The 24,862-nt window shown below is 45.0% G+C and overlaps 1 protein-coding gene and 1 long non-coding RNA gene across 4 annotated transcripts in view; one reads left to right on the top strand and one right to left on the bottom strand.

Moving 5' to 3' along the window:
* The window catches only part of LOC109557103 (uncharacterized), a 47,571-nt gene extending 45,851 nt beyond the window's left edge, over positions 1 to 1,720 (bottom strand). For all 3 annotated transcript variants that reach the window (XR_011565927.1, XR_011565926.1, XR_002180481.2), the window contains exons 1-2: positions 1,627 to 1,720; positions 852 to 917 (exon numbers count right to left, since the gene is read on the bottom strand). This is a non-coding gene — a long non-coding RNA (uncharacterized lncRNA). The remainder of the gene's footprint in view (positions 1 to 851; positions 918 to 1,626) is intronic.
* Positions 1,721 to 1,978: 258 nt separating this feature from the next.
* RIMKLA (ribosomal modification protein rimK like family member A) overlaps positions 1,979 to 24,862 on the top strand; it is a 35,179-nt gene continuing 12,295 nt past the window's right edge. The window contains exons 1-3 of the mRNA XM_070786735.1: positions 1,979 to 2,199; positions 18,169 to 18,399; positions 24,239 to 24,325. Coding sequence (XP_070642836.1) covers positions 2,037 to 2,199; positions 18,169 to 18,399; positions 24,239 to 24,325 — 481 coding nt within the window. The 5' untranslated portion in view covers positions 1,979 to 2,036. The remainder of the gene's footprint in view (positions 2,200 to 18,168; positions 18,400 to 24,238; positions 24,326 to 24,862) is intronic.

Below are 24,862 nucleotides of genomic sequence, written 5' to 3'. Positions count from 1 at the left end.
GCTTTTTAGTTTTTCTTCACTTTCTGCCATAAGGGTGGTGTCATCTGCATATCTGAGGTAATTGATATTTCTCCTGGCAGTCTTGATTCCAGCTTGTGCTTCTTCCAGCCCAGGGTTTCTCATGATGTACTCTGCATATAAGTTAAATAAGCAGGGTAACAATATACAGCCTTGATGTACTCCTTTTCCTATTTGGAACCAGTCTGTTGTTCCATGTCCAGTTCTAACCGTTGCTTCCTGGGTCTACAAAATATATAACATGGGATATTAAGGAAATGGTCAAGGTAGAAGATAGAGCCTCTAGTGCCCAAGTCGATCTGTGGTTAGAAGATAGTTCTGAAAGTTACTAAGTCATGGGGCACTAGATTTCTGCTACTTTAAGAAAATACATTCACGGTGGGGAGTATTTTGCAATACAAAAGGATTTACTTAACACTGCTTGAAAAAGAATTAATTTTTGAAATTCTACTTAGAACTTTTCCAACGGCACAAGGCACATCAAGTGGGTAAATAAATGCACACACCTGCAAAATATATATATATATATATATATATATATATAGTGCAATGGCACCCCACTCCAGTACTCTTGCCTGGAAAATCCCATGGACGGAGGAGCCTGGTGGGCTGCAGTCCATGGGGTCTCTAGGAGTCGGACACAACTGAGCGACTTCACTTTCACTTTTCACTTTCATGCATTGGAGAAGGAAATGGCAACCCACTCCAGTGTTCTTGCCTGGAGAATCCCAGGGACGGGGGAGCCTGGTGGGCTGCCGTCTATGGGGTCGCACAGAGTCAGATACGACTGAAGCGACATAGCAGCAGCAGCAGCAGTGAAGCCTATACCTTACCTGAGATATCTTACCCCATTTCTAAATTATTACTGCTTGGTCTGCTTTGAAATTCCTCTTGCTTCCCTAAGCCAAAAAAAAAAAAAAAAGGACAAATATTTTAATGAGAGGGAAGAGCAAATGCAGTCTCCAAAGATGGCTAACTTACAGTCCTGCAGTGATTTGGAAAGGAAAGTCTGGCTACAAACACTGTTGTTTGCTGGCAGAATTTGCAATTGGCTAGGGCCAAGGACAGTGTTTAATGATGACTCAGTTGTATGGTCTAGAGGGATGGGGGAAGACCAGCTAGTCATCCTTCTGACTAAAAGGATTCATATCTGTTTTCTTCACACTGAGGTTCTGCAGACGCAGAACTGCTGCAACCTGGGAGCGGGTGTCCGAGGGAAAACCGGAGATCCTCAGAAATGCACCTTCAAATTTATCTGGACCCTCAACCCAAACAACCCAACTCCCTCCTTCTCTCCCCGTTCCCTAGCTCAAGGCCACGATTTGGGCAGAGGAGTCCAAGGCCAGGGTCTAAACCGGGGGCCTAGCTGGATGACCTTCGCCAGGCCCTGGAGTCTCCCTTAGGAAGTCCTCGGGGCCCTGCCCGGGTTCTGTAGGGGCCGCCGATGCACTCAGCCCCTAGGTGTTCGGGACGGCCTTTGGGAAGCATCCCGCTGCCCGCTGCGGACCATTAGTCCGTCAGCCCGGACACCCTCTCCGCTTCCCTGGATAGCAGCCCCGATCCCTCCCGCTCGGGTCGCCCCACCCAGGCCGCCAGCGCCACGCCCACCGGGGTCCAGCGCGGGGCAGGGATGCCCTCGCTCAGCCTCGCCGCCGCCGGTCTCGCTCGGGGCTCCCCCGGCCACCAGCCCCGCTCGGGTCCCCTCCCCCGGCCGCCGCAGGCCTCGGCCCCGCCGCCCCTCCCGGGCGCCGCCCGCCGCGGCCGCCTCTGCAGCTGGCCCCGTGGCCGGCCCGCGTCCGCCGCCGCGCGCTGATTGGCTGGCCGGGGCCGGCGGCGGCGCTGAGTGGCCGGGCAGATTCGCTGGGTCAGGGCTGCAGAGGCGCCTGGCGCACCGGCGGGAGCGGAGCCGCGGCGCGCGCTCGCCGGGACGCCGGCCGCCCGCCCGCCAACCCGAGCGAGCGGCCCGGGGCGCCGAGGGGGCCCGCGCCCCACCGGGCGCCGCCGCCGCCCTGGCCGCCATGTGCTCCCAGCTCTGGTTCCTGACGGACCGGCGCATCCGCGAGGACTACCCGCAGGTGCAGATCCTGCGCGCCCTCCGGCAGCGCTGCTCCGAGCAGGACGTGCGCTTCCGGGCGGTGCTCATGGACCAGATCGCCGTCACCATCGTCGGCGGCAACCTCGGTGAGCTAGGTGGGCCCGGGAGGGTGGGGTGGCGCTCCGGGGTCCCCGAGAGCCAGCGGGTGGGCCCGCGCATCGGGCCTCCCCCGGCCAAGTCTCCTTTGGGTCACCCAAACCTGCCGCTCTCCCCCGAGAGACCTCTTTGGTTTAGAGAAATTCCCTAATCTTGGAAGCTTTTTTGACCACCAGCATCTGCCCTGAGGGCAAGATTTGAGAACGAGGTTTAATTCACTTAGGAGACTTAGTCTGGAAGGAACTTGAATTCACCTGAAGTCGCCTGGAGGTCCGAGGAAAATGAAGCTAACCCCAAATTAGCAAATTCTGCTCGCTTCAGTACCCTGCCAGTTTAGATTTATAAGAGCCAACACTAAATTTACAAAATTGCCATTAAGATGAATGTTTTTAAAAGTTTTCCTAGAGTGTCCAAGCATCAGCAGTGCACTGCATAGACTATTATTTCCAAGCTAGAAACTTGCAGATGGGGAGAAATCTGAGAAAGATTAGAATTACCTCTCGAGTATAAAGTAGGAGAGGAGACCTTTGATGGGTTTTCTTTAAACTAATCTTCCTCTCTGAAAGTATTAAATTCTGATTCCAGGAAAGTCAAGATTTCAGGTAGAGACCATTCTGGCTGCATTGATTTCTCCACTACTGTGTTCGAGAGATTTGGGGAGTAGGGAATGGGAGAGTAAGACATGGTTATCAGCTGTGACCATGACCTCAAAAGGTTGTGTGTTTTTAGATATTCTTAATTATCCTAATATAAACAGTTTCTGGCTTAAGAATCCTGGTTTAGGAACCTTCCCCTGACTTACAGTGTTTAAGTCTCTGCAGCCTCCAGAATGGTGGTATCCACAGGGGTCCAGGACTCAAGGAGCTTTGGGCCCACTGAGAGTGTTTCTTGGAATATCATTTATATTGTTTCAACCATGCCTGGTTAAATAAACTCATAATTTGTTACTTTTCTTTGGCAGGGGAAAGGGGTCCCAACCCTGAACAGGCTACATACATATGAGATTTTGAATATGACCTGTTTCTAAGTGGACCATATCTGTCCAGATGTTTCATCCATAAATTAATCAAAAACCTTCATAAGTAGTATCAGATTGAATAGTCTGTTGGAGAAATATACTCCAAACATTGGGTGTCATATACATTTAGTCTAAAAGAGTGGCTGTCAACCATAAAGGGCTCCCTCTCTCTAGTCTTGATTTGCTAAAAATTCTCACAGTTAGTTAATGCTGAGCTGGATTGCTAGACAAGGAATCAGCAGGATTGGATTATTACAGTTTTGCTGCTAACAAGTATCTTGGCTTTGCCTTGACCAGGTCTCTTTATGTCTTTGAATCTCAGCTTTCTCATTTATAAAGCTAAGGGTTAGGGTTCCTCCAGCCATATCTGTCAGTACTGTACTTAAATGGAATGATCTGTCGTATTTTACTGATCTAGATCTAGTATATACATCTTTCCACCCCCAAGAGTTTGCTCTTTTTAAACTTTTTTTTCCAGCCTGTAAAGATGCCTTTTTTGAGATACGGGCACATCATCCTACATCATTTTCCTTTTTATAGACCCATCATGCATTCCGTGAAAGAGTAGGGGAATGCTCTCTGTTTTGTATCTAAAACCCCATTTTAAACAGTCATAGGAAAATAGAAAATTAAATTCTAATGCTGCAGGAAACATTTCCACTCTTTTGTTTAGTGTCTTAAAATTTTGCTGAAATTCATGTGTGAATGTATCTCAATCTATTCAGAAGCCAGTAGTTACTTCTTTCTAAACTACAAGAAGATCTACATAGTTATTTGCCTACTCCATCAAGAAAATGAACACAGTTACTTTTTGAAGCAGTTTTAACTTTTTGCTAATTCAGTGATTGCCCCACACAAGTCACAACACATAAAACAAACCTATTAGATCACTGTTTCTGCTGTCCAAAGCAGTCAGAAGACTTATTCGGTGCGTGGTGCATGGGGGGATTAATTAAAGCACAAGTGAGTTCCATGAGAAGACTGGGCTCCTTTGCTTTGCTCAATGCTGTAACAGTGTCTAAATAGCGCCTCTCACGTACTAGGCACTCAATAAATGTATTTAAATGAATTAAAATATGCAGTCTATTTCCCAGTTTCTTCTAGAGTCAGTTATAGAAAACTGTTGGTAATTTGTTAAGCCAAAGTATTCCTCTGAAATAAACTCTAGAAATTACTGGCTTTGAAATCCAGAAATAGTTACAATGGTACTGATGTCCTTTCCTATTTGAGAATTATTGTGGGAGCTGGGAAGGAGTTTGGGATCATCCATTCTGACCCCTTCATTTTATAAATGAAAAGCCTAATGATCAGAGAGATGGAGTGATGGTTAACAACCTACTCTAATTCCCAGCCAGTGATGATGGAATAAGTGTATCCTTGGACATCTGCAACCTATAGTATTGCCAAAAAGTTTGGGGTTTTCTGTAAGATGTTATAGAAGAACTCAAATGAACTTTTTGGCCAGCCCAATACCTTTCTCAGTAAATATGAAATTGAACAGAATTACATTACATTGAGGCTAGACCGTGATGTTGCAGAGTAATGTGATAGTTTAGGAAGTTAAAGTGTCACCTTTACTCAGGCTTCATATCTTTGCTCCTTTCCATTCTTTCTTTAGATTCATGTGGGAGTAGATGAAGGGGTCATTTTGAGACAAGAACGGGCAGTGACTCCGCCAGTTCCTTAAATTCATTGCCCATCTTCCCTCCATGGAGGCTAGTGGGAACCCAAATCCAGAGATAAGAATTTCAGGTTATATATGAAGTAGAATTCAGACAAGAGGATCAAAGTTTTGGATTTAAACACTGCAATTATTTTAAACAGAATAATACAAGTAAACTGAAGAAATGCTGCAAATGCAAGGTTCTATGGTTATTTAACCCAGTGGTCTGCTCTACTGAGCATAGATTCGGGTGGGGAGACTACTGGGAGGAGTGAATGACCTTCAGGTCCTGCTGGATGTAGCATTATGAGAATCTGTGCATCGCCATGTCCTTCTTAGAAACCACAAGTTCTTCATTCATTCAACACATTTTTGTTAATTATTCTCAATCGTGAGGATACAGTGGTGGTGAATACGGCACAAAAATGCACGTAGGAATATTCAAAACGAAACACATGGAGCATTTATCATATGCCATAGGCCAAGTTTCTTTTTACATATTAATCTGATAATTATGTGCCCAGTCAGGGTGTCTGGGCATATGGTGCTGGCTGGCAGTTGGGGACCAACACTGAGTAATTCTGGGCTCAGCACTTTCTGTTTCCTTGCCTCCACTCCATCCCATGCATCAGCTGTACTGACTTCACCTTGCCCCGTGCACTGAAATTGCTTCTGCCTGAGATGCTCATCTGGTCCAGCTCCCTGCCCCTTGGGGAGCTCCTATTCACCCTTTATATGCATCTCAAGTCTTTCTTTTCTCTAAAGTCTGTCTTGACTCCTTACCTGGTCCCCAAGCATCTTTCTTTTCCATCTGCTGCCGAGTAAGATAGCATTCATTGTATTTTATTGTAATTTACCTATTTACAAAGTTCATCTTCTCTCACCCCCCAAAATGACTGGATATTGCTCAAATGTATGCTCCAGAACAGGTACGTAGTAGACCTTCAGTTGACATTTGTTAAAGGCTAATGCAGCTATGTGAGAGGCTAATGCAGGTATGTGAGACTTGTGCTGTAATTAGGTGCTGTGTCTGAGATTTCATGACTGGATGCATAACTGTTTTCGTGATGAGGATGTTTATTTATTTGAGGGCAGAGTCATTGGTGCAGATCAAGTGTTTTGACCACCCACAGGTCTTTACAATTAACTGTCTCAAGAAACAAGTATAGCCCCAAACTCAGGAACAGATACCAAGACAGAAGAGATGAGTCTGACCTGGAAATGAGGATGTGTTACAGTTTGGCTCCTAGGAGCAGGATGATTCAGCATTCTTCCCTTACTTTCAGAGTTAAAACCTTGGTGGCTATATGGCAGTTTCTAGGTCAGGTTCTTTACATTAAGTTGTTCTGCGAGACTCTCACATGGTTCTTTGTAGGAATCAGGTGTGTACGATTTAAAATGTTTGGGTGGGGAGAAATCTTAATTAAATTTGAATGAGGAAATGGTCTTTTCTCAGCCTTCCAAAAGAGGACAGGGGCCTTGTAGAGAAAGGATGGATTCCCATTACTGTGCAAGAAGACACTAGCAAGAAAGCATACCAGGCTCAACTTTGTGCACAAAGGTTGATCTTTAACCTTAGTCCATGCTAAAGGCCTGTGCCTGACACCCTGTAATCCGAATAAACCAGCATCCAGCACTAGTGGAAAGATCAGGGAGTGGGTGGAAGCACCGACCATATAATGTTTCCAGACTGACGTGAGTGCTGAATGGATATGCTCTACCCCGTGGGTCCACATCTATTACTGTGGGCTGACCTCCAGGACTGAGGATGGGTTGAAGTGTGGTTTATGTTGATGTTCCTAACAGCTATTTTTAGGGACAGCTCATGAACTGTGTTGGAAAACATTCTAGAACTAATAGATGGGGGTCCTTAGTGGATCTCAGAGCCCTACTTTATAGGTTTCTGTATCACTTGTTGTTACTACCATACCCTCCACCAAATTGGTTAAGCTTGCCTGGTAGAAGGGATACAGCCATCATCAGAGAGATCCAGGTCATCTGCATCCATCCATCCCCCTTGTCATTCCTCTTCTTAGTAGAGTCCACTGACGTCCAGGTACATTACTGCTAGGCTTATCCCCACTTCACCAACTTCTCCAGTAGATAGGTAGGCCACAGTACCTATTTCCCAGAGAGACTTGACCTTATTTGAATTTTATATTGTTTTGTTACAAAACTACAACAGAATCCAAAATTCTCAATCTAATTCTACTCGATCCTTCACTATTAAAAAGTAACTCAAGATTTCGTTGTGAGGAAGGGATACAGTTAAGTTACTATGCATTGACGAATAAACAGGAATAATGGTTCCTCATTCCTATAACTCTGGTATTGTAATTGTTGTTGCTATTGTTTAGTTGCTAAGTTGTATCCAACTGTTTGCTACCCCATAAATTGCAGCACTCCGGGCTTCCCCATCCTTCACTATCTCCCAGAGTTTGCTCAAACTCATGTTCATTGAGTCAGTAATGCTATCCAACCATCTCATCATCTGTCGCCCCCTTCTCCTCCTAATAGTTTAATATCATTTATGTGTCAGTTAATCTTCACAACAATCCTATTCATTCCTTTACTTCATTCCACAAATATCAATTGGGTGCCCACTCTGTGCCAGGCCAGGTGCTGTGCTAGGTGCTGGAGACACAATGGAGAGTAAGAACAGACACAGTCTCCCTCATTATTAGGATTTTGTTCATTCATTTGCTTTATAAATATCTGTTGACTGCCTACTATGTGTGGAGTATTGATCTAGGCATCAGAACAAAACAGACAGAAATCCCTGCCTCTCGAGGAGATTACATTCTAGATGGGGAAATAGAATACAAATGAGGTAAAATATATTAGCATATGGTGAAAAGAGCTAAGGAGGAAAAAAGGAAGGAAGGAAGAAGGAAGAAAAAGTAGCGCATTTCTGGGGGCGAGAGAAGGGATTGTAGTTTTAGACAGGGTGGCTGGAGTGGTCTTCACCCAGAGCATGAGGTTCAAGTAAAAGACCTGAAGGAGATAAAGACACAAGCTGTTTGGGATATCTGGGCATAGGGTGGTTCAGGGAGAGAGAACAGCAAGGAGACCAGTGTGGCCAGAGCAGAATGAGTAAGAATGAGCATTAGGAGAGGAGGTCAGAGAGGTGAGGGTGGGACGGGACCCTGTATACAGGGCCTTGTGAGTCACTGATGCACTTTCTGTCTTACCCTGGAATGAGCTGGGAATCCGCTGAAGACTTTTGAGCAGAGGGGTGATGTGACCTGCCCTACGTGCACAGGACCACACTGGCCGTAGTGTTGAGAATAGACTGATGGCAGCAAGGGCAGAGGTAGAGAGATCCCCTAGGAGGATGTTGCTGCAGCCCAGGTGAGAGATGAAGGATGCTGATTGTTGGACTAGAATGATTTCAGGGGAGGAGGGGAAAAGAGACTGGATTTTGGATATGTTTTGAAGACAGAGTTGTCAGGATTTGCCTACTGGATCAGACATTGGACATGTAAGAAAGACTAATCAAGGAGGCCTTCAAAGTTCCAATGTTTGTCCTAAACAGCTGTGAGAATCAGGTTTACTATTTATTCATATGCAAAGGGTGCGAGGGGAGTAGGTTTGGGTAGGTGGTGAGGATCAGGACTGCCTAAGGTGCCCATTAGACATCCAAATGGAAATGGTAAGTAGGCAGTTTATCATATCAGTTGCAATTCAGGGGAAAGTCCTGGCCTGAGGATATAAAAAGTAGAATCATCTCCATACAGGTCTCCCAGGAGTGACTACAGACAGAAAAGAGATCCAGGGACTGAGCTCTGGGACACTTCACTTTTCACTGGTTGGGGAGAAGGAGAAAGCATGCTTAGTCACTCAGTCGTGTCCAACTCTTACAACCCCATGGACTGTAGCCCACCAGCTTCCTCTGTCCATGGAGTTTTTTCCAGGCAAGAATACTGGAGTGGGTTACCATTTCCTCCTCCAGGGGATCTCCCATACTCAGGGATCCCACTTCTCCTGCATTGCAGGTGTATTCTTTACTGCCGAGCCATTGGGGACGCTCTGGGGAGAGGGAGAGGGAGAGGAACCAGCAAAGAATCCTAGGTAAAAGAAGTAAACCCTGGAGAGTGTGGTGTGCTGGAAGCTGAGTGGAGAAAATATTTAAAGAAGGAAGACATGATGAGACTATTTCAGCTGTGGTTGGTAAATCAAGTTAGATGAGGACTGAGAAGTGACCATTGGATTTAAACTATGGGCTTAGCATTAGTGACTCTGATAAGAGCAGTTTCAATGAAGTAATGGAACACAGTGAATACACGCACTGTCTTAGGAGTTTTATTATATAATGGAAAGGTGAAGAATGGATTGATAACTTGTATGGACTGAATTGTGTTCTCCCAAAACTCATATGCTGAAGCCCTAACTTCTGATGTGATGGTATCTGGAGGTAGAGCCTTTGAGTCATGAGATTTAGATGAGATCATGAGGGTGGGGTCTTCATGATCCAATTAATGCCTTTATAACAAGAGTTGAGAGAACTTGATCTTTCTGTCTGTCTCTTTCTCCTTGCCGTGTGAGGATACAGCAAGAAGGCAGTATCAGACCCCAATATCAGACTTCCAGTGTCCATAACTGTGCAAGATAAATGTCTGTTGTTTAAGCCACCCAGGCTATGATATTTTGTAATAGCAGCTTGAGCTAAGATATTGCTCAAAGATGAATTTGAGAGGCTTTTATTAAAGAAGAGAGAAATAACACCGTATTTTATGTTAGTGTGAATGATCTGATAGAGGGAAATGGGAGATTTAGGAGAAGGAGGTTAATTGCTGGAGCATTGCCTTAAATGCCTGAGAGGGGTTGGGATCGAATGCATATTTCAAGAAGTTGGCTTAAGCTAGGAACAAGGACACTTCAGCCGCTGTATAATAGAGAAGGTAACCTATTGGCAAAGGAACAGCTAGGTGAGTAGATGTGATAGTGGAAACTTACAGAGAAGTTCTTTTCTGATTGCTTCAGAATCATTGAAATAGGAAGAGTCAGAATGAGAAGGAGGTAGGAAGAAGTAAAGATTTGAGGCAAGAAGACAAAGTGTGAAATAGTTGTTTGGGGTTGAGGGAGAGTGAGTGGACTAGGGAAACAATGCTTACCAGGCAGTGGTAGGGATGCCCTTGAGACCAGCCAACAGATTTGTGTATTTTTTCTCCAGCCATGCTGCATTGCATAGAACACATGAAGTACGCAGAGTGGGGTCAGGGTTACTGGGATTGTGGTTTAGCCAAGCAAGAAATGGGTGCAAGGACATGAGGGTAATATGTGTGGTGCTTCACTATGGAATTTAAATAGTGTAAGGGCGGAAGTGAGGGCATGAAGCGGGTGAAGGGCAGTAAAAAGATGGGGGACCCGTGCATGGTAGTTCCAGATGGTATCAAACTGTGGCTGGAGTTGGGGTACAAGAGAGTGAGCTGGAAATATAGGGCGCAGTGGTTGGAGATGGGAATTCTGATCACTGCATAAAGTCTGGAATGTAACTGGGAGTGGTGGCTGGGCTGGGGTGATGGACAGGATCCTTGGAGGAAAGGAAGTCAAAAGATGGAGAGACCTGGGCATCGGAAGAATTCTTTTTTTTAAATTTTAATTAATTGACTTCTTTCTTTGGCTGCGCTGGGTCTTAGTTGCAACACATGGGATCTTTGCTCTTCCCTGCGGCATGCAGGATCTTTAGCTGCAGCATGCGGACTCTTAGTTTCGGCATGTGGGATCTAGTTCCCTGCTGCTGCTAAGTCGATTCAGTCGTGTCCAACTCTGTGCGACCCCATAGACGGCAGCCCACCAGGCTCCCCCGTCCTTGGGATTCTCCAGGCAAGAACACTGGAGTGGGTTGCCATTTCCTTCTCCAAAGCATGAAAGTGAAAAGTGAAAGTGAAGTCACTCAGTTGTGTCCGACTCTTAGCGACCCCATGGACAGCAGCCTACCAGGCTCCTCCATCCATGGGATTTCCCAGGCAAGAGTACTGGAGTGGGTTGCCATTGCCTTCTCCACCAGGTATCAAACCCAGGTCCCCTGCATTGGGATATTGAAGTCACCAGTATCTATGACAGTGCAAGAGAGTCAGTGAGTTTGGAGCTAAAGCTTCAAGGACAGGGGAGTGACTGGGAGCCTTAGAAGACCTGCACAAGTAGGGAGATGTGGTGTGGTTGGACGAGAGTCAGACTGGGTGTCTTAGGAGGAGAGAAGGGGGATGGTCAAGCCACAGTGAGAAGCAAGGAGCACGTCTCTCCTACCTCCAGGCCCAGTGACCCCTGGCGTGAGAGAGAGAAAACCGCCACAGCTTGGGAGGGAGGAAGAAGCAGTGCCACTGGGGAAAGGCAGGGGTCAATTAGACTCAAAAAAGAAGAGGAAAGGAACACTCACTGAAAAGGTCGAGGATAGAGGATTTGCTGCCCATTGAGTCCCATCGACTGAGTCCCCTAGGGCACAGGGGAGGTGGAGGTGGGAGTAGAAAAGGCAGTGTCAGAACTGGGGTGGGTGTGGCTCAGAGTCCAGGGACAGGGCCTTGGAGACTGGAGTCTTGAGAGACTGACGTGAAAGGCGGGAAGGGCTTGATGAGGGTTGTCTTTGTGGTTGCAGGAAAGATTGTGTTGGTGAGGTGAGGGAGAGAGGAAGGTTTTCAAGTTGTTCTCTTTTACAGAAGAGCAAACTGAGACCCAGGGACATTTTTTGTCTTGCCAAGCTGTTCAATGACAGCACAAGTTAAATCAAGTCTCTGACGTGGAGGCCAGGACTTTATCCACTTTGTCATAATTGCCTTTCATCTCTTGTGGCCTCAACTTCTTGAAAGGCCTTTGCAAATAGCCCTGGGATATTCCTGAACTCAGTGTGTATGGGTTGTCATGCCTTTGCAACAAGAGGTAGACATCAAGCTTTTATTAGTTACACATGTTTCTTCTGAGCCAGAAGCACTGTGAGTCGACATCTCCTGTCTGAAACTTGCCTTGATTCTCTTAGAAATAATCACCTAGCTGTCCCCTCCTCCTCTGCTGTCACTGTACCCTGATATATATACCTGCGAGAGCACTTCTAATATTGTGTTAGAATCTCCCCAGCCCCTGCCCAAACCAGACTGATAACTCTTCTTAATACCCAGGTGCTCTGTAGAACCTCACTGACATTAATTACAGTTGTCTGTCTTCTTTCTTCTTAAATCCCAGGGATGTTGTCTCATGCACACACCTCCGCCCCTGTGCCCAGCCCTTAAGACGGTGCCTGGATGCATGTTCCTTCACTGTCAGAGGCTCTCCCATGGTGCTTTGCTCTTACATTTGATGGCACCCCTACCCCCCCCCCCATCCTGCATCTAACCATCAGTAGTACCTGAATCTCTGCCTGACAGCTTTCTCTGCTTACAGGAGCTCACTTTGTCCACACGTGTATGGTAAGCCAGAAGGGCCAGGGAATTAACACCACACCCCTGGATCCGCTCTCAGCCAGACTTAGAATACATATAAAATTATAAATCACTAGCTCCCTTGCCCCTTGGGTGTGGTAACCAAGGAGTGTGCACTAAACCATTTCTTATTGTTGCCCAGCAGGATTAAGCTCTGGGTGCCAAGGTCATCACTCACTTCCTAAGACACCTTTTATTTGCAGCATTGTCTTCTCCTCTCCCCTCCCAGTGTTTCCTGAAATTACCACCCTGATGATAAACCTCCTGTACTTCAGTCCTTGTCTCCAGGAGTCCTGCTGGGGAAACCCAACTCTTACACTGGGTTTGGCCCAAAGTAGGTGCTCAATAAATCTTCACTGAAGGACTATGTGAAATGATAAATGTGTGTTGAGTGACTGAATGATGTCAGTATCTTTCTCCATAAAGAGATGATAAACTCCTGGTAGGCAGAGACCACCTGGCTCATCTTTGTATTTCTGTGTCTGACTCATTGCAACAGTTCAATAAAGGTTGAACTGAATTAAATGACCTCAAAATAGCATCTGGCGGAAAGAGAAGGTGGCCTCATAATGACTGTGAGTCTTAATGGGGTGGAGGTGCAATTTTCTTTGAAGCATTGTAACAAAGACCTTTAAAAGGAAAGGAAGAGCGGCATAGTAAGAATAAAAATAACTTCCGTATGAGGAAATGCTGGGGGGTAGGGTAGAAAAAGACCGGAGAAAATGTGGAGAATGATTGGGATGAGCCAGATCATGTTTGGGATGACACATATTCCTCCTCACACGACATGGTAGTGCGCAGCACTTGATGGATTATTATGCACTTAATTTATAGTGTTGATTCCTTTCTCAGCTTTACCGCCAACCATGGCTAGTAGTAAACATGATCCTACTCACGTGTAGTGGTTCTAAAAACTCCCGTAAGTGAGGTCCTTTGCTGGCTTTCCTGCTATGGTGTTCTGCGTTTTTTCTTATTTCTGCCACTTGCTTTGTACATGAAGTGTTTTTTTCCTAGCATTCAAGAAGCCAGTTTAGGGTTTTTTGTTGTTGTTGTTAATCAATTATTTATTTTTTGTCTGTGCTGGCTCTTCGTCGTCGCGTGGGCTTTTCTCTAGTTGTGGCGAGCGGGGGTCACTGCTCGTTGCAGTTGTGTGGTCTTGTGGTGGCTTCTCTTGTTTCAGAGCAGGGACTCTAGGGCACACGGGCTTCAGGAGTTGTGGCTCCGGGGCTCTAGAGCACAGACTCAGTAGTTGTGGCACACAGGCTTAGTTCCTCCACAGCATGTAGGATCTTCCCAGATCAGGGATCAAACCCACGTCTCCTGCATTAGCAGGCAGATTCTTGAAGACTGAGCCACCGGGGAAGCCCTGCCAGTTTAGTTCTGAAGCTTGCATTTTTGTTGTGAAGCCAGGGATGCACATGTGTGTATATGAATGAGTGCTCTGTGCCCACACATCTAAAGGGTGGTGACCCACTGGGCATCAGGTCTGTGTAAATGCAAAGACTTTTGATAATCAGTCCGGTACAAGGGTTCATATACAAGATGTCATTTTTTTAAATTAAAGCATAGTTGATTTACATTGTTCTGCCAATCGCTGCTGTACAGCAAAGTGACGGAGTTATACACTTATATACATTCTATTTTTATATTCCTTTCCATTATGGTTTTGAATATAGTTTCCTGTGGATACTCCCACTATCCATAGGATATTGAATATAGTTCCCTGTGCTGTACAGTAGGACCTTGTTCATTCATTCTAAATGTAATAGTTTGCATTTACCACCCCCAAACTCCAGGCCATCACTCTTCCTCAGCAACTACAAGTCTGTTCGGTTTTTTTTTTTAACGAAACATCTTTAATTTAAATACGATAATACATATGAAAGCTCTTAGCCAAGTCCCTCAAACACAAAATGTTAGGCAAATTCAGATCTGAATGATTCTACCTTTTATTATCCTTGACTCTTCCCTGTATTTGTATGAATGATTGAAAATGGGTTTTAATTTTTAGAGCTCTGCTTTCCAATAATGACTTATTTCTAAAGCTATTTCTCTGTATTATTATGTGCATTTCTCTGCTGTTGTACATATAAATGCAAAAGTCTAGTTCTGTAGAATTAATTTAATCCAATATATAGGTTAGGAAGAAAAACAGGCTCAATTCTTTGGAAAAGTTACTCATTTTTCTATCTTGTTTTTAATACATTAAACATATCTCCAAATATAAATAATAGAGTCAAAAGGAAATCAGAACGTAATTACCCATGAAAATATATTATTCTTTTTGGAAGTAATATGGAGGAAATATTGTGGTTTCAAAAAGTTGATTTAAGCAAGGTTGGTTATTCATCATTGTACTAACTAGTTTGGGGTCGGATCATTCTCACAATCTTATGGACCTGTTCGGGGACAGAGTGATCATTTTAATTAAAAAAAAAAAAAAATTGGTTCGAGGCTAAATAGTAAATTTCAAGCCCAGTCTAGGAGCCTGAGAGATCCCAAATATCCCAGAAGCAACTCAGCTTCTTTCCCTTCACCCTGATGTCCAGGTCAAGGTGATACCCAAGAGCACTAGGGCACTTAATCACATGAAATCGCTTGTTATTGAGGGAATGAGCCCCTCGTGGTTCAGGGCTTTCCTTCCATCCCTTGCCAGCAAAGCAGAAGCCTGCCCTCTCTGAGTTCCTGCATCAGCCTTTCATTCCTTTGGCGTAAGGCCCATAGATTGCAGTGGGAATGTTAATGATCCCAGGAAAGGTGACACATTAAGCTCCATCCTTTCCTGAGAGGAGATATTTATGGGAAGAGGGAGAGAGATTACTAAGTGGTTAAAGGCTCAAGAATTCACTGACAGGTTTGCCGAGCACAAAATGGCAACCCACTCCAGTGTTCTTGCCTGGAGAATCCCGGGGACGGGGGAGCCTGGTGGGCTGCCGTCTATGGGGTTGCACAGAGTCGGACACGACAGACGTGACTTAGCAGCAGCCTTAAATCCAAGCTGTTCTTGGCCATGGCTGTGCGGAACTGCCGTTCCTGCTGATGGATGCCATCACAAGCTGCAGACTCTTGTCTCCTGCTTCTAGAAATGTTTAATTTGGACAAGGTGCCGTGACCTGCTGTGCTAAGTTGCTTCAGTCATGTCTGACTCTGTGCGACTCTCTGGACTGTAGCCTGCCAGGCTCCTCTGTGCATAGGATTCTCCAGGCAAGAATACTGGAATGAGTTGCCATGTCCTCCTCCAGGGGATCTTCCCTACGCAGGGATCAAACCCACGTCTCCTGCATTACAGGCAGATTCTTTACCACTGGCACCACACGGGAAGCCCAAGGTACAGACAGCAAAGAAAACGGGAGTGATCGGGGGCAGGTGACGTTGCCCCATAGCACGGATGCTGGAGCTGGGTCAGTGGGCAGAGAAAGAACTGGTTGTACTGATGTTTTCCCTAAATCCATCATGCTCCTCTCTGCACAGAGCTGGAGGCCAGCACAGTCAGAGGCCACATCTGTCTAACTGCTTGCAAGAGCCTTTTCAGCTCCACGTTAATCCATTCCATTCTTCGTTTATTAAAGGCTTCAGTTGGAATGAGCCAGGCCTAAAGATTTACCTTTGGAGAAGAGAGATGAAGTCCTGGTAAGACTTCTAGGTGTACGTGAATCTGCTTGTCGAGGCTGAGCTGTCTCTGTCCATGTGTGGTTGGTATTTCCAGAAATGACTGAATTCTTTTCTTCCCATTTAGAAGTTTAACTGTTTGTCTGTGGTCTCCTGTTAAGATTTAAAAGCCAGATGTTTCTGCTGCTTCTCATCTCTCTAGGTCACTTTTCTGTTGCAAAGCCATTTTTCTCATCAGGTGGTGCAAATCTCCATAAAGTGTCCTACCTTGCTCCGTAGAATGTCTGTGCAGTAAAAATGCCGGTGCCTTGCATATGCATAGCATTTCGTAGTTCTTAAAGCATTTTTGCATATATTACCTCATTATGTAATGTCGTTCTGGGCTGTCACTTTTCCCCTGACTGTTCTGTATTTACTCACCTTTTTCACCAACTTGAATACTTTTCTTTCTTCTCCTACCAATTTTGAGGATATTACTCAGGGTTTGCTTTTTCCCCCCTTTCAGATTATTTTCCCCAGGGGCTATTAGTGGCAAAGGAAAAAGCACATATAAATGATACTGTTTTCTGATGGCAAAGTGAAGATAACCTGAATGCTCTTTAGACATCATCCCTGAGAATTACGTTCCAGTTCCTTGGGTTCACGCTGTCAACAGAAGTACTGAAAACAATTTAACTTAATGATTGCACTTACTCTCTTTGCTTTAAATTGGTGAAACATCTAGAATGGGAGGAAACTGTGCAAGTTAGATCCATGTAGTCGTTCTGTGGTTTGGGTTTTTCTGTTTGGTTGCTGTTGTTTTGTTTTGCTTAGAGTTTTTGTATTGATATAATTCATCCCTGTATAGAGAAATAGTAACTTCCTTGGTAACTTTTATTTTCTTGAAATTAATATGGTTGTGCACTTTTTATCACTTACGAAATCAAAGGTGCTTTAGGTTAAAGTCTATAACATGGTTCTCGAACTGTGTTTAAAAGGTTTTCTGTGGAGCATGTTAGAGACTCCTTTAAGGTTCACTAAGGCAGACCAAGTAATTCCCTGAACTTACTTCTCATTGCCCTCTCCAGTCCACTTCCTGTCTCTGTCATTGTATCCCCAAATGCTGAGTGCACTGGAGATGCCCAGTTAACTACTAAGAGTAATACAAACCATAGGCTAGCAGGGTTGAAAGAGATCAAGCAGGTTGCTGTGACATTCCTTCTGTGCCATCCTTGAATGACCTAATGAGCTTCAGCCCATTCCATCCTAAGACAGCGGAAAAGTATCCCTTTTGTTGAGCCCATATCTATCTCTATGTAGCTTCTATACAATTAAACAAACATGGAGTGCCTACCACGCACCAGATACTGTTCTAGGGGCTGGGGTCACAGCAGTGAGCAGTCAGACAAAATAGTGCTCTTATGGATAGCTCCTCAGCTCTATCTCCTGAGGTCACAGAAGACAAGCCAAGTAATTCTTCTGCATGGAACCCTACAGATAATTGAAGACTGCACTCCTGTTCCTCTGAGTCCTCATCACAAGCTAATACTCCCAGTTCATCCAGTATCATGCAGGTTTAAGTCATTTGGCTACACAGATCAATTGTTTTGTGATGCATTCTAGTGTTTCTTAATATTAAATTGACTTTTAGTAGATTGATTATTTTTTAAGTTTTTTGTTATAAAGGTAATATACAGTTGGAGGCATTTTGGAAAATATGGATAATTATAGGAAATCATCTATAATCCCATTACCACTGTTAAAATGTTGATATACCTTTTCTAACTTATATCGATAATTTTGTATCGTTTCTTTTTCACTTAACATTGACATTTTACATCCATTATATTCATAATATTCCAGATGACTTTTAAAGATGAAATCATGAGAGTAGTAAAAATACCTTAAGTGTCTTATACTGCATTCCCTATTATTGTCCCCAGCCTTCTAAGACACCAAGCTTTAGGGAATACTATTAATAGTGCTATATGGAAGGAGGTACTGCACTATATTATCTCCTGTGGATTTTTCTGACTTGGATTATTCTCGGTACACTGCCCTCCTCCCCTGCCCCCATTCACTGTTTTGAATTTCCTCAGTGTTCATTTGCTTAGAGTATAAGATGGACAGTAGCCTCTCATTACAACAGGATATTCAAGTGCCACTTTCAAGGCTCTTCTTTCCGCTAACTTCAGTCTTGAGGCATCTGTTGGAACCAGCGCTTCTGGTGGGATTAGATGACAGCCAGCACACAGCTCACTTCTTCCTTTGATTGCAGGCCTGCAGCTGAACCAGAAGGCGCTCACCACTTTCCCAGACGTGGTGCTTGTCCGCGTGCCCACGCCCTCCGTGCAGTCGGACAGTGACATCACCGTCCTGCGACACCTGGAGAAGCTGGGCTGCCGCTTAGTCAACCGCCCACAGAGCATTCTAAACTGCATCAACAAATTCTGGACATTCCAGGAGCTGGCTGGGCATGGGGTCCCCATGCCAGACACCTTCTCCTATGGTGAGTGTCCTTAAAATAGAATTGAGCCTTGTTTTTCCAAATTGCCTGCATCTCTTATGTTCTCTCTCCCCAGAAGCCCTCTAGTAGCTCTTGTTGGCTTTCAAGGTGAATCTGTTCATCTTAGTTGAGTCAATACCTTGAGTCTGTATCATAGTCATCCCCGCTGTCTGAAATGTCTTTGCTCCTTTTTCTCTGGAATTCGTTCATTAAATATGTAGCTGGGACACGCAGTGTGCCAAGCACCACACTAGGCACTCTGCTTTAGCAGTAAGCAGGAGAGTCCTGCTCTCAAGGCGTTTGCAGTTCATCAGGGGCAGAGGACAGCAAGTAAGCAGGCAGTTTCAGGGCAGTGTAGTAAGTGCCAGGATAAGAGTTAGTGCAAGATGGTATGGGTTTATAGGAGAGCTCCTAATTTAGTTTAGGATATTGAAGACTTCCCAAAAGAGATAAAGCTGACATTATTGAGCTAAAGCAAGGTGGGTAAGAGAGCAGTCTAAGAAGCAAGCAGAATATAGAAAGATCTAAAGGTAAGTGAGAACATGACCGATTGGTGTTATTTTGAGTAATTTGTAGAATATCAGGGAACTAGAGTTGAGATATATGGCTAGAAAGATAAGAAGTTGCCATCTACAGTATATGAAAGAGGTTGGGGTAATCCTGAGACTAACAGGAAGTTATTGGAGGGCTTTAAGCAAGGAAATGGCCTGATGAGAGGTCAGAATGTCAGTTTGGCTACACTGCAGAGAAGGAATTAGACCAGAGGTAAAGCAGAGACAGGATATATAGTGGTGAAAGTGAAAGTCGCTCAGCCGTGTCTGACTCTTTGCGACCCCATATAGTCCATGGAATTCTCCAAGCCAGAATACTGGAGTGGGTAGCCTTTCCCTTCTCCAGGGGATCTTCCTGACCCAGGAATCAAACCAAGGTCTCCTGCATTGCAGGCAGATTCTTTGCCAACTGAGCTATTAGGGAGGCCGTGTACAGTGGTAGGCTTTATAAATGATGCAGCTGAGCAATGATGGCCGAAACTATAAGGTGGTTAGAGTAGGTATGAAGTGAACAGATTCAAGATTTAAGGAGACAAATATGAGGACATGATGATTGTTTGGGTGTTAGCACAGTGGAGAGGAATCAAGAGTGACTCTGGTGTCTGGTTTGGGCCACCAGATGAGAAAGCAAAAACTCAATGAGTGTTCCAGGGAAGAAGAGAAACAGACGGGTGGGTAGGGCAAGGCATTATTGGGAGAGATTATTTGGGTTTAGGACACATTCTATATGAGGTTTCTACAGTAAGCGAGTAAAAGTATTCAGTAGGCACCAGATAAATGAATCTGGAGCTCCTGAGAGAGGTGTCGACTACGGAAGTAGATGTGGAAACTTCCATTACGTTCAGTGAAATCACAAGAGTGGAGAATATGCAGAATGAAGAGAGGCCTGAGCTGCATGAAATGGTTCAATGGTAAATTTTGTTATGTCTATTTTATCATAATAAAATAATAATTAATAAAAGAGAGTTTGGGAGAGAATCCTTTAGGGAATAGGAAAAGGAAGAAGAACTTATGCAAGAAGCCAAGTGAGAGCAACTGGAAAGGTGAGAAGAGAAAGAAGAAAGGCGACAGATGCCAATGGGAAGAACATGCCACAGAGAGTGGTATAACGAAAAGTCGTGCTTGATTCTAAAAAGACACATGACATAAGCACAGAGACGTGTGTTGGATGTAGCACAGGGCGTTCAATGACTACAGCTTCACTTTAGCATTGGAAAGAAAAACCATCCTGTCGGGGATGAGGAAGTGAGTGGGGTATGAGGAAATGGAAGCCCTTTGATAGTTTGATCAGAGGGATCAGTTCAGTTCAGTAACTCAACAGTGTCTGACTCTTTGCGACCCCATGGACTGCAGCACGCCAGGCCTCCCTGTCTATCACCAACTCCGGGAGTTTACTCAAACTCACGTTCATTGAGTTGGTGATGCCATCCAACCATCCCATCCTCTGTCATCCCCTTCCCCTCCCACCTTCAATCTTTCCCAGCATCAGGATCTTTTCAAATGAGTCAGCTGTTCGCATCAGGTGGTCAAAATTGGAGTTTCAGCTTCAACATCAGTCCTTCCACTGAACACTCAGGACTGATCTCCTTTAGAATGGACTGGTTGGATCTCCTTGCAGTCCAAGGGACTCTCAAGAGTCTTCTCCAACACCACAGTTCAAAAGCATCAGTTCTTCAGCACTCAGCTTTATTTATAGTCCAACTCTCACATCCAAACGTGACCACTAGAAAAACCATAGCCTTGACTAGACGGACCTTTGTTGCCAAAGTAATGTCTCTGCTTTTTAATGTGTTGTCTAGGCTGGTTATAACTTTACTGCCAAGGAGTAAGTGTCTTTCAATTTCATGGCTTCAGGCACTGTCTGCAGTGATTTTGGAGCCCCCCAAAATAAAATCTCTCGCTGTTTTCCCATCTACTTGCCATGAAGTGATGAGACTGCAAGGCACGATCTTAAGTTTTCTGAATGTTGAGCTTTAAGCCAACCTTTTCACTCTCCACTTTCACTTTCATCAAGAGGCTCTTTCGTTCTTCTTCACTTTCTGCCATAAGGGTGGTGTCATCTGCATATCTGAAGTTATTGATATTTCTCCCACAATCTTGATTCAGTTTGTGCTTCATCCAGCCCAGTGTTTCTCATTATATACTCTGCATATAAATTAAATAAGCAGGGTAAAAATATACAGCCTTTTCCTATTTGGAACCAGTCTGTTGTTCCAAGTCCAGTTATAACTGTTGCTTCCTGACCTGCATACAGATTTCTCAAGAGGCAGCTCAGGTGGTCTGGTATTCCCATCTCTTTCAGAATTTTCCACAGTTCATTGTGATCCACACAGTCAAAGGCTTTGGCATAGTCAATAAAGCAGAAATAGATGTTTTTCTGGAACTCTCTTGCTTTTTCGATGATCCAGAAAATGTTGGCAATTTGATCTCTGGTTCCTCTGCCTTTTCTAAAACCAGCTTGCTCACGGTTCACGTATTGCTGAAGCCTGGCTTGGAGAATTTTGAGCATTACGTTACTAGCGTGTGAGATGAGTGCAATTGTGTGGTAGTTTGAGCATTCTTTGGCATTGCCTTTCTTTGGGATTGGAATGAAAACTGACCTTTTCCAGTTCTGTGGCCACTGCTGAGTTTCTGAATTTTCCAAATTTGCTGGCATATTGAGTGCAGCACTTTCACAGCATCATCTTTCAGAATTTGAAATAGCTCAACTGGAATTCCATCACCTCCACTAGCTTTGTTTGTAGTGATGCTTTCTAAGGCCCACTTGACTTCGCATTTCAGGATGTCTGGCTCTAGGTGAGTGATCACACCATCATGATTATCTGGGTCGTGAAGATCTTTTTTGTACAGTTCTTCTGTGTATTCTTGCCATCTCTTCTTAATATCTTCTGCTTCTGTTAGGTCCATACCATTTCTGTCCTTTATTGAGCCCATCTTTGCATGAAATGTTCCCTTGGTATCTCTAATTTCCTCGAAGAGATCTCTAGTCTTTCCCATTCTATTGTTTTCCTCTATTTCTTTGCACTGATCGCTGAGGAAGGCTTTCTTATCTCTCCATGCTGTTGTTTGGAACTCTGCATTCAAATGGGTATATCTTTCCTTTTCTTCTTTACTTTTTGCTTCTCTTCTTTTCACAGCTATTTGTAAGGCCTCCTCAGACAGCCATTTTGCTTTTTTGCATTTCTTTTTCTTGGGGATGGTCTTGATCCCTGTCTCCTGTACAATGTCACGAACCTCCGTCCATAGTTCATCAGGCATTCTGTCTATCAGATCTGGTCCCTTAAATCTATTTCTCACTTCCACTGTATAATCGTAAGGGATTTGATTTAGGTCTTACCTGAATGGTCTGGTGGTTTTCCCTACTGTGTTCAAGGTTGTAACTAAGGGATGATTCAGGGTCAAGGAATGGGTTTTATTTGTTTAAGATGGGAGACGACTGAGCGTGTTTAAAATACTGCTGCCATTCTGAACTGAGAGGTTGAAGATACAGCAGAGGGAGGACACTTAATATTGCAAAATCCCTGAGGAGGTGAGAGGGAAAGGGGTCTGAGGCCCAGGTACAGGAATGGCCTCAGATAAGAAAAACCCCTCTTGGGACTTGGCTGGCACTCCAGTGATTAAGACTCCATACTTCCAATGCAAGGGGTGCAGGTGCAGTGCCTGGTTGGGGAACTAAGAGTCCACATACCATCAGCCATAAATAAATAAATAAAGGGCCTTCCTTGCATTGTATTCTAGGGAAGGACAAAAAGATCATTAGAGAGGAGTTACCTTTATCAGTGGGTATCAGGAAGCTAGGAGTTCTCTTCTTATAAAATGTTTTCATGTGATGATGCCCCTGTTTTATCTGCACTGCCTCTGTATGCTGCTTTTCATTTTTAAAAATCATTAGCACTTTTGTGACAGGTCTTATTAGTATTTCAGAGTATTTTGTTTTGCAAAAAATTTGATGAACTGTAACACCTGTGGTAGGAAGAATAATGGTCCCCTAAAGATACAAAGGGGCTTCCCTGGCGGCTCAGTGGTGAAGAATCTGCCTGTAATGCAGAGACGTGGGTTTGATCCCTGGGTAGGGAAGATCCCCTGGAGAAGGACATGGCAACCCACTCCAGTACTCTTGCCTGGGAAATCCCATGGACAGAGGAGCCTGGTGGGCTACAGTCCATGGGGTCACAAAAGAGTCAGACACAAGTTAGCAACTAAACAACAGCAACAAAGATGCAAAGTGTAGGAAATCAAGGAAGCTTATAAAACAATTTAGAAGGATTTTAATACATATTAATATTCACAGTTTTTTTTTTTTAATATATATATTCACAGTTTTTAAATGAAGGCTTAAAGGAGTATAGTGGAGCCAATTCAGTCATGCCTTAACCTTGGATGAGACAAATCCCAGACTTGGTTTCTTTGGATAATGGTTTTCTACCTCTGTACAACAATCTACTGAAAACTCGGCAGCTTAGACAACACCCATTTACCAACTCACAGTTTTGGAAGGTCTGAAGTCTAGCTATGGCATAGCTGGGTTCTATACTCAGGTCTCACTAGGCTGAAATCAAGGTGCAGCTGGGCTGGGATCTCATCTGAGGTCTGGGATTTTCCAGGCTCATGGGTTGGCATTTAGTTCCTTGTAGTTGTAGGACTGAGGTCCCCTCTTTCTGCTGGTTGTTAATTTAGGGCCATTCTCAGCTCCTAGAGGCTGCCCGCCTGGCCCTGTCACATGGACTTCTCTCCAGCATGGCAGTTCACTCCCCCAAGGCCAGCAGGAGAGTTTCTCTGCTGCTTCACCTTCTTTTACAGGGCTCACCTGATTAGGACAGGGCCCACCAAGAATATCTCCCTTTTAATTAATTCGAGTCAACTGATTATTAGCCTGATCACAGGAATGCTGTCCCAGCATAGTCACAGGCCCCTCCTACACTTAGGAGGGGGATTATCCAGGGCATGTACACCAGCAGGTAGGAATCTCGGGGGCCTCCTTAGAGGTCTGCCTACCCCAGCCATGATAAGGGAAAAAAATCCCTGCCCTGCCCATGGGCTTGTCATGAGGATGACATGGACTGGAGCACGTGAAGCCTCTGCCAGGTAGAAGCCCCTGATAATGCCACTTACCTTCTCTCTCTGCTCCCACCTTTTGGATGACAGGTACAAATACATAGTCTGTCGGACGGAATGGGTTCAAATTGCCTTAATCAGAGAATTAAGGCCTCTAAAGAATTCCCACAGACCGCCCCCCCCCCCCGCCGCCCACCAACAGCCTCACCTTCCCTGACTTTCGCTTTTCTTGGCAGGTGGACATGAAGACTTTTCGAAAATGATCGATGAAGCCGAGCCGCTGGGCTACCCCGTGGTGGTGAAGAGCACGCGCGGACACCGGGGTCAGTGCCCTCTGCCCCGGCTTCTGGTTGGGCGGCAGCTCTGCGGACGAGACCCTCGCCCCCGCGCTGCAGAAGCGCTGCTCAGAGAGACGGAGCTCCCCCTGGCGGAGCTTGTGGTGTAGTCCTTAGCTCTGTCCCCTTCTCGCTGTTCGCACTGTTCTAGCTTTGTCCACACCCTTCCCGGCCCTTCCCTAGACTCTCGCAGTAGACTCCTGACTTGGTTCTGACTGGTTTCCTGAACTCCACTGCCAGTGCATCCGCTCGTCTTTGTGGGAAACAGTTTCTCTGGAACATAGATCTCTTCTTGTCACCCCTTTGCTGAAAAACCTTCCCAAGAGCTTGTGTTGCCTGTTAGACACAGTTCCTATTCCTCACCTTGGAGGGTGTCCACATACCTTGGCAGCCTTCTCTGGCTACCTGAACACTCCATAATCCATTCTAGCCTAGACTGTCTCCTGCTCTCTTAAAAAATCTGTTCTCTTCCCTTTTCTGGGGATGCTGCCTTCCTCTATGCTCTAGTGAGCTTCTGCCTGGGTG

The sequence above is a fragment of the Bos indicus genome, chromosome 3, assembly GCF_029378745.1.
Source record: "Bos indicus isolate NIAB-ARS_2022 breed Sahiwal x Tharparkar chromosome 3, NIAB-ARS_B.indTharparkar_mat_pri_1.0, whole genome shotgun sequence".
Taxonomy (NCBI): Eukaryota; Metazoa; Chordata; class Mammalia; order Artiodactyla; family Bovidae; genus Bos; species Bos indicus.
Note: the sequence above shows the minus strand (reverse complement) of the source record. Positions and strands in the feature narration are given on the sequence as shown.